The following is a 16,754-nucleotide window of genomic DNA, read 5'->3' as shown; positions in this document are numbered from 1 at the left end:
AAATCCCTCTTGAATGCAGAAGTTTCTCCTGCTCTCCATCCTAAATGACCGTCCCTTCTCCTGAGCCTGCGCCTCCTGTGATCTAGCTTCTCCAGCCAAGACAAGTGATCTCTGCCTATCCTGCCAACCCCTCAGAATCCTGTTTGTTTCAAAGGGTTTGCCTCTCACACATCTAAATTCTAGAGAATAAGTATTTCATTTTCTCAACCACTCACATGGTATAATGTTCTTGCATTAAATCCACTGACTTGCACAAGTCTCCCATGCTGCCCATAGTACTTGTGAAAAAAGGGTGTTGTGTATTTGTCTTTAAATACATTTTTTTTTTATAATTGACGTAGGAGCAAACTCTCCCTATTGGCCAGAGCCAACGAGTTATGACTATGACGCCCCCCTGTCAGAAGCAGGAGACCCGACTGACAAATACTTCAGTGTTCGGCAAGTTATTGGAAAGGTAAGGGATGAAGCAAAACAGAAATAGCAAATATTATGAAGGAAGTCCACTGCTCAAATAAAATCCTGGGATATTCCAGCACATAAAAGGCTATTTCACCTGTTAAATCTGTTTTGTCTAAGAGTCACCTAATCTACGTCCATCCTCTTCTTGCTTTCCACACCCTTAAATATTCTTTCCTAAAAAAACACTGGCTTATGTTTTAGAAATATGGCATCAGTTTCAATAACATTTTGCAGAACAAGATTCGAATCGCCCTCTCCGTAAGGACATGTTTCTTGCCCTTTACTTTAAATTGCTTTATTGGAATGGGCTCAATATACTTGTTGCCAACAAACAGAAACAAAATGCTTCTGTTTAGCTTTAAATAGCCTCAAGGATACACTAAGCCTGCAATCTCTATCCATGTACGACAAATAAAGGCTCTCTACGCAAGGGTCACAACATGTTTATTAAACATTACTTGAACATAGTCTCAGGCAACACATGGTGGTGCTTTGCTGGAGAACATCATGTTACTGTCACTGAGATCGACTTTATAGACCTTTTATTTTCTCATCTTCTAAATTTATTGATCATATTTCTCAATTTTAAAGCATCACTTTATCACAAGCTCATACCAGTCTTTACCAACATGTTCCAAGCTCTCTAAATATTTATTTCATTGTCTCCATATCTGGAAAGCTGGTGTTTAGGGCAAGCAAAGCACGGAATGGATCTGTTGTGTCTGTACAGCAAACATATCTGTTTCTGAGTGTGCATAAAATATGTGAGAAAGGTTAGGTTTAAACATAATTATGACCTCCGTGAAAGCTGCTTGGGGTTTATTGCAAAATGAATTACTCGCTTGCCCTCAGTCTTTTACCAGGGGTCCCTCATACTCTTAAACATTGCCTCAGCTCCAATGAACCATCCTTAATCTCGTCATAGCTGAAAATGTGTTGCTGGAAAAGTGCAGCTGGTCAGGCAGCATCCAAGGAGCAGGGGAATCGACGTTTCGGGCATGAGCCCTTCTTCAGGAAATCTCATCATAGTCTGCCTTCATAATTCCAAACCTGTCAAATACAAGCAAAAATCTGCTGGAAGTACTCAGCAGGTCTGCTATTGGGAAAAGAAACAGAGTTTAGCATTTTGGGGGGGGGGCCTTCCATCAGACACTGTACTTTTAGGGCCACTTGAGCTAAGAGGCCCTCCTTCCTTGTGTGGATGCAGCAATAGCTGCAGCCCTCCTACTCGAGAGATCCCCCTGCACTGCCCCAGCAACCTGAGCCCAACCTGCCCTCAACAGCCCCCATCCACACTGGTTTGGCTGCCAAAAAGAGCCCTTTCTTAAAATATTTAAACTTCTGCATGGTATCCTGCTGTTGCTGTCCTGCATCGATTTGACCTTCCAGCTATGAGAGCCAAAGGGCAGAGAGCCTGCCCTTTGGTCGATAGTTGACTTCTTCATGGAAACCAGCAGTGAGTGGACCGGGGTCTCCGACACAGTGCGGCCTTCTCACCATCCCCCCCCCCCATTTGGACCTGGTGACTGAGATCAGAAACAAAGAAAGAATGCTGTCTGTTAACACACTTTCTCTCTCCACAAATTCTACCCGACTTGCTGAGTATTTCGAGTGGTTTCTGTTTTAATTTCAGATTTCTCGTGTTGTAGGACTCTGCTTTTGTGATTCTTCAACCCTGGTAGAATTGTTGTTAGTAGTTTTTCCACTAAATTCATAACCTTCTAATAATAGGATGCCAGAACTGTACAGTAGCCCAAGTGCAGCCTGAGATGTTGTACAAGTTCCGCACTAGATGTCGGATCTACAGTTTCAATCATCTGTTCAGCTTTGAGGATAGATTGAAGTTGGGATTATTCTTAGAAAGAAGTCTGAGAGACAATCTAATTGAGGTTTTTAAAATCATGAGCCGGCTAGACAGAATGAGAGGGAGTAGTCGTTCCTGCTTAGAACGCACAACCATCTTCTTCATTATTAATCGCTCTTCCAGTATTGGTGTTGTCTGCAAACTTACTGACATTGCCCCCACATTCTTATCTATATTACTTATGTTTATAACAAACAATAAGGTTCCAGTACTGCTCCTTGTCATACACTCCTGGACACCAGCCTCTGGTCACTCAAACAGCCTTCTACCATTACTCTTTGTGTCCTATTACTAAGTCAGTTTCTGATTCATCTCGCCAAATTTCCCTGAATTCCATGTACTGTTGCAGGCACGATGGGCTAAATGGCCTGGCTGTGCACTGTAATAATTCTGTGATAATACCATGTACTTGCACTGAAACCTTTTAAAACCTCATGTATCTGTAGTTCACATTTCCCCTGCTCTTCATTGAAAATGTTACAATTTAAGATGTTGTTCTTTGCTTTTAATTGACCATGTTTTTACATTGAACAACATCCACTCATTCTACAAGTTTTCTCATTCTCCTGCAGTCCTTTTGTAAGATGACATTTCGTCAGTTGGAGACCATCAGTCAACTTTGATATTAATCTCTGGTTTGAGTCACACACACGATTATCAGTTGTAACTGGAAACCTGTTCACTGTATTCTTAACCACAGAGGGCTGTCAAGGCTGGGTCATTAAGTATACTCTACTTTGAGATAGACAAAATTTTAATCAGTGAGGGAATCCAGAATTATGGGGTCTGACAGAAAAATAGCATTGGCTGAGATCAGATTAGCCATGACCTCATTAAATGGTGAAACAGTCTTTATGGGCCAACTGACTTACCTCTGCTCCTCCATCTTCTGGTCTTATTTAATGTAGGTTACCAGAATAAGGAGTATGGGTCAAGAATTCCATTCAATGACCAAAGTTAATCTTGCACATATTGCTTGGAGCATCCTTTTATCCATTAGGGAATAATAGCCAAGGGTTTCCCCTCTCATGTTGGATTTTAATAGAGAAAAAAACAGGATGTTGTCTTCAGGAAGCAGTTGACAAAGTAAGATCTGCTGGTGAGAGTTGCAGGAAGGAAAACATGAACATTGAGAGGAGTCCTGCCTTGAGATCTTTTCCTTATTCGAATGGACAAAACTGTTCTGAAGACTTGTGGATACTTAACAGCATTCAATGAATAAGAAAACCTGTCCTGCACCCAATAGTCTTCCATAGCAAACAATGAAGATGTTCCTGACATTTTATGTTGTTTCTCTTTCATATGTATTATTTTTGTCATTGTTTTTAGATTAATTGCTTGTTTATGTAGGAGAAAGTGAGGTCTGCAGATACTGGAGATCAGAGTCAAAAAGTGTGGTGCTGGAAAAGCACAGCCAGTTAGGCAGCATCCAAGGAGCAGGAAGCTTGACATTTTGAGCATAAGCTCATTCCTGATGAAGAGCTTATGCTCAAAACATGGACTCTTCTGCTCCTTGAATGCTGCCTGACCGGCTGAGCTTTTCCAGCATCACACTTTTTGATTGCTTGAGTATGTACTCAACCTTACTTTAGATTTTTAAATAGGTTGAGCATCAGGAACAAGGCCAGCTTTTGTTGCCCGTCTCTAATTGTCCATATCCATGTCATGAGTCGCTGCCTTGAATCCTTGTAACCCATGTGGTGTAGGGACACCCACCGAGTTACTGGGGGAGAGAATTTCAGGACTTTGACCCAGCGACAGTGAAGCAATGATGACTTAGATCCCATTTTGAGTCTGACTTTTTGGAAAATTTGCAGGTGCCGGTGTCTGCAGGAGTCAGCAGGCAGATTTGTGGGATGGTAAAATTTGCATTATTCCCCCAATACCCCGGTGAACATTGCTGCAAGAAGATCATCTGCACAGTTCATTCTCAGTGGTGATGGGCCAACTGTGATGGTAATCAGGCTTTGAATATTTTTGATTTATTAAGGAGATAAAAATCTCAATGGTTTTTCACTTTCTTTTCCTTCCTTAGTACAAAACGTTACCTGCCGGTCCTGTACTTCCTGCGACCCCCAAATATGCATACGGGTTAATACAAGTTAAAAAGGTAAGAATAGGTTACATTTGGGTTGTATAAGGTTTATGATGTTCTTTTTCTTTGAAATAAATATTTATCATTTGGTGACTGAATTAGCGACAGATTCCAGCCATTGCTGAGACATAGAGCGAGCGTTTTGAGTCAGAAGGGCGTGGGTTCAAGGCAGTACTAAGCAGTTGGAGGTTCTGTCTCTTTGATAAGACACTGATTGCCATCTTAGCTAGGTATAAAGGATCCTACAATGTTTGAAGGAGAGGAGTTCTCCGAGTTTCCCTGAGCATGTTAATCTCTGAACAATCGTCTTTAACACCTGATCTGGTGAAGATCTCATTGTTGTAGGTGGTAATTTGCTTTATGCAGTTCACTTGCAGAAGTTCCCTCATTGCAGCAAATCTTTCATCCCCATTGCTTCCTCCCTATCTCTATAATCTTCTCTCGCCCAATGATCAAGATGTTAGTGCTCCTCTGAGTCTGGCATTTTGAGTTTTTCCAAGTTCACTTGAGCCACCATTGACAGCCATCTCATCAACAACTCCTTAAAGCTCACCTCTTCAACCAAGTTTTTAATCATCTATCCTGATATCATCGAATCTTGTCAATCAGGGTGTCAAGTTTGTCTTTACTGTCTCTCCTGAGAGATTCCTTGGAATGATTTATGATGATAGAAACGTGATGGGTTCAGATCAGTCAATGGAGTCACAGCAAAAATGAATTGTCAGCTGTTTTACACTCTGCCCAATTTCCTTTCCCAATGAAACCAACCCAGTGTTATCCATTTTCTTCCCAAAACGAGCATTACCCCAATCTTCTAAATAGACTGCGAAATTCCATCATTTAATATCAAAAGCTTTGTTGGCACAAAAGAATGTCTCCAAGCTTGTGATGGTCTATTTTGCAGTGGTAACAAAGATGTAAGTTTCTGAAGACAAGATCAACAGTTTACATGTATATTGTACCTCTGATATAATTAAACATCTCAGGGCTTTCCCAGAGGCAGCATAAAAGAAAATTTGAAACATCCACGTAAGGAGATATTGGAAGTGAAGATAATGTTACTCAGGAATATTTGCTTTAAGGAGTATTGGGGCAGAGAGGTGGGAAGAAAGATCATTGTCATTATGGGCAAACAATTACAATCCTGCAATGTGGCGAACTTCGAAATTTTGTCAGAAAATAACCCTCTTCCTTTCAGCTTAATTCAGTGCCTGCTTGACCTGAGCATGACTCCACTTTGGAGTAAAGAGGAGTTCAGCAAGGAGTCCCTGAGGTCACACTAATGTGGATGATTCTGGAATATTCTTCAGGACCAATGGTAGTCGAACAGTCTACCACCCAATTTTGTGTTTGCCCAAGTTTTCTCTCAAAGTGTCAAAATTGGTCCCCAAATCCTTCATGTTCAGTTGATATCTCAGTGAGATGATTTAACACTTAGTGTGAAAATTGAATAAACAGGTCTGTTGCAATTTTTTAATTCAGTGGCCAGCATTTATTGCCCGTCTCTAGTTGCCCTAAACTTCCTTTCATCAAATCCTTCTTCCTAAATGCCACTTTGTATTTTGTTCCTGTTTTACTACTGTTCAGTTCTTAATAAGAATTGTGTTTCTAAAGAAAACTTTAGATTGTGTGAGATCAATGACTGGGAATATTTTACAGTTGCAGAGTGTCGTAGAATTGGTTAACTTGCTGTCGTTCTCTGGCCCAGTCAAGTCTGTTTACCCACTGACGTTTGTGGAAATGAAGCAGGTGAGAATTCTAGGTGGTGTTACAGATCAAATTAGACACAAACATTTCATTTCTCCACATTCTACATTAAGTATGAAGACTTTTCAAAATAAAGAGTGTGAGAAACGAAGCTCACTCACTTCAATAATTTCAGTCCGAGACAAGATCTGAAGCAGTAGTATCGTTTATTATGCTCTTGCAAGAGGGGTGTGGTGTCTACTGTTTACAAAGGCAGTCACACATACACACCGAGTTTAACGAGTAACACAATATTTATGTAATTTGTTTCTCTTCCCTCCTCCCATTGCTCCTCCCCTGTTTACATTTCCCACTACTCTAAGCCTGACGCCCACTACTCTTGTTTATCTCTGAACTCATTCGGCCTTGTCCGTGGCAAAATGTTTATCTCTGGCCTCACAAAGCCGTTTGACCACATCCCTCTGTGGTCTTATTGTTATATATCCTTCTTCACTACCATCTGTTTCCCTTGCCTGCCAAAGCAATATTTCCTTTTATTCTTTATTTACACAGAGCCTTGATGGTGGTCTTTTTTTTTGTTTTTGCTGAAGCGGGAAACAGATGCTTGTAACTGTTTGTACAGGCATATCTAGCTTAACCTACACCCCCTCCCCTCACAGCACCTTATCTATTTGTCTGTAACATCTACCATTGTTTGCAGGCACATTTCATTCTTGCATGCACATTTTAGCTAATACAAAAGCAATTATATATTTCCTTCACATAGTTTTCATTCTTGTTAACTCAGCTCTTGGCTGAAACAATTATACACTGGTGTGAGTTCATTTACCTTGCATAAGCAATTTATGATTGCAGAAGTAACACTGCTTTACCTATATCCCACAAGAGCAATAGTCATAACACTGGGCAACACAATTGTGTTCCCTTTAACCAAACATTTGTGTCCTGGCTGACAGTACATAAAGCTTTAGAATAGCAGATTGATTAGGTTTTCAAACATATGCAAAATTAATGTGCTGTGAGCATCATCGGCTGGGCCAACATTAATCAGTCTACTCCATGAATCACTGAAGCGGGTTATTATCACACTTCTGCACTGTTGTAAGTATTGGACTCTGTGTCAGCAACACATGAATGTAGAGAAATTCCATCAACAATGACTGCACTGTGTTCTCCGGTTACAATTGGAAGATGGTCAAACAATGTGTTCTTCCCGAAGCCAACTCTGCAAGCATTCAAGCAAACTCCTGCAAGTTTGATGAACTGGACACCATGCTCAGACAATTGAAATGAGTCTCCCCACTGAGTACTGTTTCCTTGACTCTCACGTGGCCAATGTTCTGTGGTGACCAAAACAAAGTTACAAAGAGTACAGACAGAGTTGTGTATATTAGGGCGGCATGGTGGCTCAGTGGTTAACTCTGCTGCCTCACAGCGCTAGGGACCTGGGTTGGATTCCAGTCTCGGGCGAACTGTCTGTGTGGAGTTTGTTCATTCTCCCTGTGTCTGCGAGGGTTTTCTCCGGGTGTTCCGGTTTCCTCACACAGTCCAAAGATGTGCAGATGAGTGAATTGGCCATGCTAAATTGCCTGTAGTGTTCATGGATGTGTAGGTTAGGAGCATTAGGTGGGGGTAAATGTAGAGTAATAGGTTCGGGGAATGGGTCTGGGTGGGTTACTCTTTGGAGGGTCGGTGTGGACTTGTTGGGACGAAGGGCCTGTTTCCACACTGTAGGGATTCGATGATTCTATGAAAGAAGCTCTCCTTAAAAGTCGCAAGAATTGCCATGAACAACTGTGAGGAGCAGTCTTCAACATGGCCAAATACCATTCAAAATCCAAATCTGCACTGTGCTTCAAGTCGTGACATCTTAATGATGAGGCAGAGCAGCAGCAGAGAAGGAAAGAAACTTACAGAAATCCTATGCTTGGATCCTACTATATTGTGGAATGTTCTGTACACCTAAATCAGTCACATCAAACTCACAGCAAGAACCTGGCAATGCCTTTCTGGAATAGAGGGACATCTAACAAGATGATCCCGCACTCCCCATCTAGAATCATAGAATCCATACAACTTGGAAAGAAGCCATTCAGCCCATCCAGTCTGCACTGACTGTCCAAAGAGCATTCCACCCAGACCTACCCCTCTAACCCCACATTTCCCACGGCTAACCCCACCCAACCTGCACATACCTGCACACTTCAGGGCAATTTAGCATGGCCAATCCACCCACGCTTCACATCTTTGGACTGCACTGGTTACCTCTATCCTTCTGGCTGATTGCACCAATTGTTTTTATCAGGCTGCTCAGTTCTGAGAAGACAAGCACACTTTGGTTGTCTTTGGTTCAAGAATTGTGTTCTTTATTGTGTGAAACAAAACAGCCTGCACTGTATTTATTGAATGTGCTGTCTGTCAACTTTATAATTTTCTGTCAGTTGCAAAGTATGCTTAAGGAACATTTCCCAAGCAAACTTAGTTTTCTTTACTTTTCCCTATTTGAAAACCTCACGTGATTTTCCCAAGTGTGCTGACAATGCTACATAAATAATTCATAAACATATTTATGAACCATCAACTATAATTTTTGGGAGGGGGTGTGGATATTGGCTACCTCATGTTTTAACAGAGTGAACAGATAAGTGGATTGTGTCTTACCCCTTCTGCCCTCACAATGTTCAGAGCAAAAGGAGGCCATTCAGCCCCTCAAACCTATTCATGTAAAAAGAAAATAACTCCAGATAGTAAGAATCTGGAATGAACACAGAATGCTGAAGAAAGGCAGCAAGTCTAACAGCTTCTGTGGAGAGAGAAACAGAGTTAACTCTGTAACGGGTGGCTCTCTGTTTCTTTTCCCATAGACCTACTGCCTTTCTCCAGCGTTCTCTGTGTTCGCCTTAAACCTGTTCTCCCTGAACTGGATCCTGACGAAGGTGCATTGTTTAGGGTCTAATTCTGTTTCATCTTCCAAAGTAGTGCAGCTGGAATCCATAAAATGTTTTCTACCGGAACTCTTATTTATTGCATGATCTATTTTTCTTTACACTAGGATAGAGCTTTTGCTTCCTTCCAGCTCTCTGTGGTTAATCATGTTACTCTAACATTCACCATTATCCTTATGTATGTTTCTATTATTAATCGCACAATTCTACATTTCTTTATCTTGTCTCTATTTACCCATCTTGGTTCTACAGCCCATGATATCTTTGACTTACAAAACAAAATTCATTCATCACCCTTTTGAAGTTTTACTCTGCCTGAACAGCTTTTTGGGAGAGTGTTGGGACCAAATTAATTGGGCATTTCAGCTTTTAGAGAGTTGGTATTCCAAATTTCCATCCCCCTGTGTGTGTGTGGAAAAGTACTTTCTGCTATCTCACTGATCATCCAAGTCCATTAAGATTTATTTTCCCCAGTTCTAGACTTTTGCCCCTTCTCCATTCTATCAAATCCTTTCATCATCTTAAACAGCTCAAACAGATCCCCTGTCATCTCCCATATTCAATGAAATAGAAACTTAAAATCAAAGACTTGCTTCCAATTAGTGTGAAAATGTGCCTGGTAAAGGGAATAATTTTACAATTTAAGGACTCCCATGTTGAAATGACGAATTAGTTCACACGATTTACAATGCAGAAGGAGGCTAGTTGGCTCCTTGTGCCTGTATCACTCAGTGAAGAACATCCAGCCCAACCCCAATTTCTTGCTCCGGTCCATTGACCTGTATGTCCAAGCTCTTTGAGTGGACACAAGCACTTTTCCAGCTCTAGGAGAGCAATATTAGATTTGATTACTTACAGTGTGGAAACAGGCCCTTCAGCCCAACAAGTCCACACCGACCCGCCGAAGAGCAACCCACCCAGACGAATTCCCCTACATTTACCCCTTCACCTAACACTACGGGCAATTTAGCATGGCCAATTCACCTAACCTGCACATTTTTGGACTGTGGGAGGAAACCGGAGCACCCGGAGGAAACCCACGCAGACACGGGGAGAATGTGCAACCTCCATACAGACAGTTGCCTGAGGCGGGACTTGAACCCGGGTCTCTGGCGCTGTGAGGCAGCAGAGCTAACCACTGTGCCACCGTGTCACCCAGCCAGCTCACATTTCATATTTAAATTCCAGCTTCCATTCAATGGATGTAGCTCCCTTGAGGCTGAGCAATCATGGAAGGGAACTGATTATTTTTCAGTCATTTCAGTGTCTGAACCAAAGGAAGTGGTTGGCAAAATGAGGAAACAGTAGAGTAAAATGTGATTTGGTTGTAGGAGTGGAGAGATGGGCATAAGGAGGTTTATTCTGTGTGAAATTCCAGGGCAGTATTCCTAAAACAGAGCAGTGCAATATGATGGCTGTTATCAGTATTGTGCATATGCCCTACAGGCTCTGGGAACCATTAGAGATACATAAGGAAGGTCCTGTGTTAAGAATCCCCTTCTCACCAATAATGTTTAGTCTCTTGGTCCAGCACACGCACTTTGAGATTCATTGTCTGCTAACCTGCTGCATGCTTGTTCCTGCTAACTGCATGCAAATCTGAACAACTTTCAACTCGGTTCTCTCTTGCCAACATGCTCTTACTGTCACAAAGTGAACAATAAAACTCTTGGCACATTCCCAAGATCACTGCAACTCCATGATGCATGAATAGAATAAGCTGCAGTTTTGCGAACATTTGTCACATTATTCCTCTATGATAAATGGGGTGGTGGTGGGGGAGAAGGGATTGGAGAGAGAGACAACGGAGAGTAAAATACTCAGGGAAATGTCGGAACCACATCCTGATATTTTTTGACCCCTGATTTCCCAGGGATGATAGATAGTAAGATCCGAAATCTGGAGCAGAAAAGTGGATCATCAATGGAAGCAATATAAAAAACAACAACCCTTTCCAATCCTTGCCCTCACACCTCCTCATCCTCTCCCACCTCCCCCACACGCATTTCTTATGGGCGCTCCATTCCAAGCTATTGCCTCCTCATGCACTCTACATATCCCATATCCTTCAGGTTAACCTGTAACCGTCTACCCACCCTAAAGGTCCTCACAAATTTATTGGTGACCTATGTCTCTCCAATCTGTTTATAGCCCTTATACCTGCTGTACCAACATGTCCAGTGTCCACTTTGGGCAGAGTTCAGGACTCATTGCTGAGATGAAATAACTGCATGTTATTCAGTGACTATTGATTAATTCATTATTCCAACTCAAAATTCTCTCACTTATTAAAGAGAACTTCTTGACTACATTTAGTTTCCTGTATTGCTTTCTAAAAACGAGCATTAGAGTACACAGTCCCACTTCAAAGAGTCTAACCTAATCACTCTATTAGCATAGATATATGAAAGAGAAATCATGCTTGACAAATCTGGAATTTTTTGAGGATATCACCAGTAGAATTGATAAGGGAAAGGTAGTGGATGTGATTGATTTGGATCTTCAGAAGGCTTTTGATAAGGACCCACATAAGAGATTAGCATGTAAGCATAAAGCACATGGGATTGGGATACTGTACTGTTATGAATAGAGAACTGGTTGGCAGACAGGAAACAAAGAGTAAGAATATACAGATCTTTTTCCAAATAGCAGCCAATGATCTGTGGAGTACTGCAGGTTAAGTGCTTGGATCCCAGTTTTGAACAATATTAATTAATGATTTATATGGTAAAGCTGAATATAATATCTCCACGTTTGTAGATGACGCAAAGCTGGGTGGGAAGGTGAACCGTGAAGAGGATGCTGAGATGCATCAGTGTGATTTGGATAAGTTGAGTGAATTGGCAAATGCATGGCAGATAGAGCATCATGTGAATAAATGTGAGCTTATCTACTTTAATAGTAAAAACAAGAAGACAGATTAATATCTGAATGGTGATAGATTGGGCATGAGGGAGGTACAATGTGACCTTTTAAACCAGGTCGCTGAAGATGCAGCAGGCAGTGAAGCCAAATTCACAGAGTGAGAGGATTTGCGTGCAGGAGCAGGGATGTCTTGCTGCAATTGTACAGGGTTTTGGTGAGATCACAGCTAGAATGTGCAGTTTTGCCCTCCTAAACTGAGGTAAGGTATTCTGGCTATGGAGGGAGTGCAACAAATGTTTACCAGAATTGATTCCTGCAATGGCAGGACAAACACATATGAAGAGAGACTGGATCAGTTAGGACTATATTTACTGGAGTTCAAAACAATGAGTAGAGTTCTTACAGAAGCCCAGAAAATTCTAATCAGACGACACAGGGTAAATGCAAGAAGGATGTTCCTAATGAATGGCATGTCCAGGACCAGAGGTCACAGTCTAAGGACACAGGGTAGGGCATTTCAGACTGAAATGGGGGAAACTTCTTCACCCAGACAGTGGTGAGCCTGTGGAATTCTTTGCCACAGAAATCAGTTGAGGCCAAAACATTGAATGATTTCAAGAAGGAGTAGATATAGTCCTTAGACCTAAGGGATCCAAAAGTATGGGAAGAAAGTGGGAACAGGGTACTGAGTTGGATGATCAGCCAGCATCATATCGATTAGAGGAGCAGGCTTGAAGGGCTGAATGGCATGCTACTGCTCCTTTTCTCGAATGTTTCTTTGAATACTTCTCTGCAGTCAATAAAACAATTGTTCATTAATACTCTGTACTTTCCATTCTTGGCTAATTTAGTATCCACATTGCTATTGCTCCTGTAACCCCAAGCGCTTCAATTTGGCTGACGTGTGTATGGAGGATACTTTAGCGGATACCTTTTGAAATATAATTTCCATATCGAGAACCTGCTTTTTCTCCAATTGAAGAAGGATTAAAAACAAAGAGTGGTACTAAAAGACTATTGGAAAATGAATCATTAAAAATTGTGTTAAATATGACTGCCTCATCATTCATACAACTTTGACATTTGAGCAGAATGTATTGCAGTACCCTTCTTAGTAAGATTACATGGTGCTTTGTGCTTTACCTCGACCTCATCTGTACATTCAACAGTTGTGGGGTCTAATCAGATTTTTAAAAAGTATCTTTTATATATGTGCAGTTCTTGGAAACATTTAACTACCTGTAGCTGGCGCTGTTACTGTTTGTAGCATTAGACCTTCCCTGTCACCGATGTACACAACCCAGTTTCTCACACTGTAGGTGACTTTTCTACCATTATGCCACTTGCGTTTACTTTAATGTTGTTTTAAATATCGATGTATAAATTCTGGACGATCTTCATTTTTCTTTTGAAGAAAATTATATTTACTAAACTGAACCCTGTGTCTCAGATCTGGCTCTACTTCACAAGCTGATTCTCTTCCCCTCCAAGTAAGCAATTTTAAACTGCATTTTCAGCTGAAAAGTGTAAGATACTTTTATTTTGCTCTGGATCTTCTATATTCATCTATTTTGATCTCTTTCTAGGTTTTGATCTCTATTAGCATCAGCAAGACTACACCCAGCTGTGTTAATTCCAAGTGTATTCAAATGAGTGCAATTCTATCACTCAGCTTACAATATTAATTGTTTCCTTTCTCAATTGGGTCAGTGACACTTGTTTAGCTGTTTACTATAGCCTTGGCTGATGATGAGGCTTTGGTATTTTGTGTTGCAGGTCCCTCTGCTGGTTGCCCCAAATGTGCACAGAGTTGCTGGCCATGGTTATGTCCTGTACCCTGAAGTGTCTGCCTGCACCAGATCCAGCTCATTCTCTTAGTCATAAAGCAACAGGATAATTTCCTAAAACTTTTATTGATTACACTGTATTGTTTTCATTTCCTTACAGTATTTTGGATATATGCTGTATCGGAATACCCTGCCAATAAATTGCACTGAGGGTACCCCACTGGCATCGCCTGAGAATGGTATCCATGACAGAGCCTATGTCATGGTGGATGGGGTAAGCTAGTTATTGGTGTACCTGATTATTATCTAAAATGGTCTTTCCCTCCTTCCTGATGTCAACTTAACTTCTTCATCTGCTCAAAACTAATGACTTGAATCAACCAGGTGAATATTAAATTATTTGAGCATTACATAACATGGAGAAAGTGACAACTGCTGATGCATTCCTGATGAAGGGCTTCTGCCCGAAATGTCGACTCTCCTGCTCCTCAGATGCTGCCTGACCAGTGCTTCTCCAGCGCCACAATGTTTGATTCTATTACATAACATGACAGAGTAGTAGAGCATTGCAGAGTGTTTTGGAGTAGATTAGATTAGATTAGATTACTTACAGTGTGGAAACAGGCCCTTCGGCCCAACAAGTCCACACCGCCCCGCCGAAGCACAACCCACCCATACCCTTACGTTTACCCCTTACCTAACACTACGGGCAATTTAGCATGGCCAATTCACCTGACCTGCACATCTTTGGACTGTGGGAGGAAACCGGAGCACCCGGAGGAAACCCACGCAGACACGGGGAGAACGTGCAAACTCCACACAGTTAGTTGCCTGAGGCGGGAATTGCACCCGGGTCTCTGGCGCTGTGAGGCAGCAGTGCTAACCACTTTGCCACCGTGCCGCCCACCTGCCACCAGTAGTATTTGTGAATTATAAAACTGGTGGAGTACTGTGTCCTGAATATCTTTGGGAGTTCAATGCATTAACTGCAGGGACCTGGTTACACAGGCTTGACTGGGGATATAGCCAGTGCTTGCAGGCTAGGGATATTTGGGAACTGACGACTGCGGGCACGTAGTCATATTTTTTTTCAAGTTCCTTTGATGATCAGGCAGTGGAAATGTCATTGTTGTGGCAGGAGTGTGCATTTGGCCTCATGTAAGCTGGAAGCTTTTCCACTGACAGGGGTATAGATAAAGTTAATGGTAGTGTCTTTCTCTTGGATGAAGTATTTCAAGACTAGAGGGCACATTTTTAAGGTGAGAGGAGAGCAATTTTAAAAAGACACATGAGGGCAAAGTATTCACAGAGAAACCTTGATTATCCGACATTCGATTATCTGAATTTTGGATTATCCGAACAAGATCGCAAGGTCCAGATGCATGGCTAAATTATGTTATCCAGCATATGATTATCCAGCATTCAGTTAACCAAACAAAGTATTCCCTGCCCATGGCCTTCGGATAATCGAGGTTCCTCTGTACACAGATGGTGGTTTGCATGTGGAATGAACGTCTGAGGACGTGGTGGATGTGGTTTCAATTATAACGTTTAAAAGACATTTGGATAAGTATATGAATATGAAAGGTTTGGGGGGATATGGGCCAGGAGCAGGCAGGTGGGACTAGTTTAGTTTGGGATTATGGTCGACATGGACTGGTTGGGACCGAATTGTTTGTTTCCGTGCTGCATGACTCTATGATTGCAAGGGTGGGGGTGAAGGACTCTCAAATGTAACTGACTGGATTGTAGATTCCTTGTTTTCAGAGACGTACAGTGTCCGGAGACAACACACTTAAAAGTGCTATGTACTATTCTGGTCTCCATGTTATAAACCGAACATCGAAGAATTGCAGAAGCTACAAAGGTGATCCCCACTGAAAGGATAAATTTATTAGTAAAGACTGTACAAGTTGGGACTATTTTATTTAGAAAAGAGAAAGCTGAAGGGTGACCTGATAGAGAACTTTAGAATTATGTGCTGGTGGGGGGTATGGGGGTTTAATAGGGTGAATGAAGAGAAAGTACTGAGGAGATAAAACTAGGAATCTGACAGTCAAACTTCTAAAGTAAAAGTGAACTGTCAAAGACACCCAGTAGTTACTCCAATAGTTCCTCATCAGACTTTTGAGTAACCAATCCCACACTTTGTGAATAATTAATTTCCAGACACTAATTTTATATCTGAAAAGAATTAAAGGTTTATTAAGTACCCAAACCCGTTAGCAGTGAAAAATTAAACAACATGGTAAACTGAGTCTATGCTTGAAACTCAAAACATTTTTTTTCAGCATCCATTCACTCAGCAGACAGACAGACAAACAAACATAGTTAATGGATAAAGAAAATAACAAAACTGGCCATATTAATTAAATGTTTTTCACAGTATGCATACTTTCACAGGCATAGAAATGAACTCCATCGTTGGTTTTCTGAAGCGTTGATCAAGGTCACATTTTCAGTTCACTTACGTATAGGTAACAATCCTTCTAACTCAGCTTACTGCCCTTTGGGCTTTCAGAAGCTGGTGAGGGAGATCAGGCACGGAGTTCTCAAATCTTCATGCTGTGTCATAACAGTCAAGCTCACCTCCCCAGAAAATATAGTTTACAAAATCCAATCATCTTTGCCCACGACCTCAATTACCATTCAGCATCAGCTAGAGCATTAGTCTCTTCCAGACTTGCTGAAACCAATTTCCAGATATTGACTTCTTTTAGTAGTCAACTTTTGCTATCTGCTTAAATATAATGCTCTTTCCAGGGTTGTTGTATCTTTAGGAATCCTTTTAATCTAGACTCAGCCTGTAACTAACCTCCAGGTCTGTCCTTATAACTAAAACCAAAGCTTGTTTGGTCTGACCTTTTCCTTTTCCACAAGCCATTTAAAAGTCCACAAGTCAACTTCAGTTCCAAACTGAAATTGATAAAAGAATAGAGTATTTTTAAAAATGAATAATCAGCAAGGTTTCTAACAAACAGCATAGACTTATTTCAAGGAAAGCTAGATAAACACATGAAAGAGAAAAGAGT

At 41.3% G+C, this 16,754-nt stretch overlaps 1 protein-coding gene across 1 annotated transcript in view; it reads left to right on the top strand.

Annotated features, from left to right (window-relative positions):
- Positions 1-16,754, top strand: part of glb1 (galactosidase, beta 1) — an 88,499-nt gene that overhangs the window by 18,902 nt on the left and 52,843 nt on the right. The window contains exons 10-13 of the mRNA XM_043719431.2: positions 342-454; positions 4,359-4,433; positions 6,078-6,167; positions 13,883-13,996. Of these exons, the coding sequence (XP_043575366.1) occupies positions 342-454; positions 4,359-4,433; positions 6,078-6,167; positions 13,883-13,996 (392 nt within the window). The remainder of the gene's footprint in view (positions 1-341; positions 455-4,358; positions 4,434-6,077; positions 6,168-13,882; positions 13,997-16,754) is intronic.

Source organism: Chiloscyllium plagiosum, unplaced genomic scaffold (genome assembly GCF_037043375.1).
Source record: "Chiloscyllium plagiosum isolate Xiang-an unplaced genomic scaffold, Cpla_swu_hap1 HiC_scaffold_34, whole genome shotgun sequence".
NCBI classification, from domain to species: Eukaryota; Metazoa; Chordata; class Chondrichthyes; order Orectolobiformes; family Hemiscylliidae; genus Chiloscyllium; species Chiloscyllium plagiosum.
This window is presented reverse-complemented; position numbering and strand designations above follow the sequence as displayed.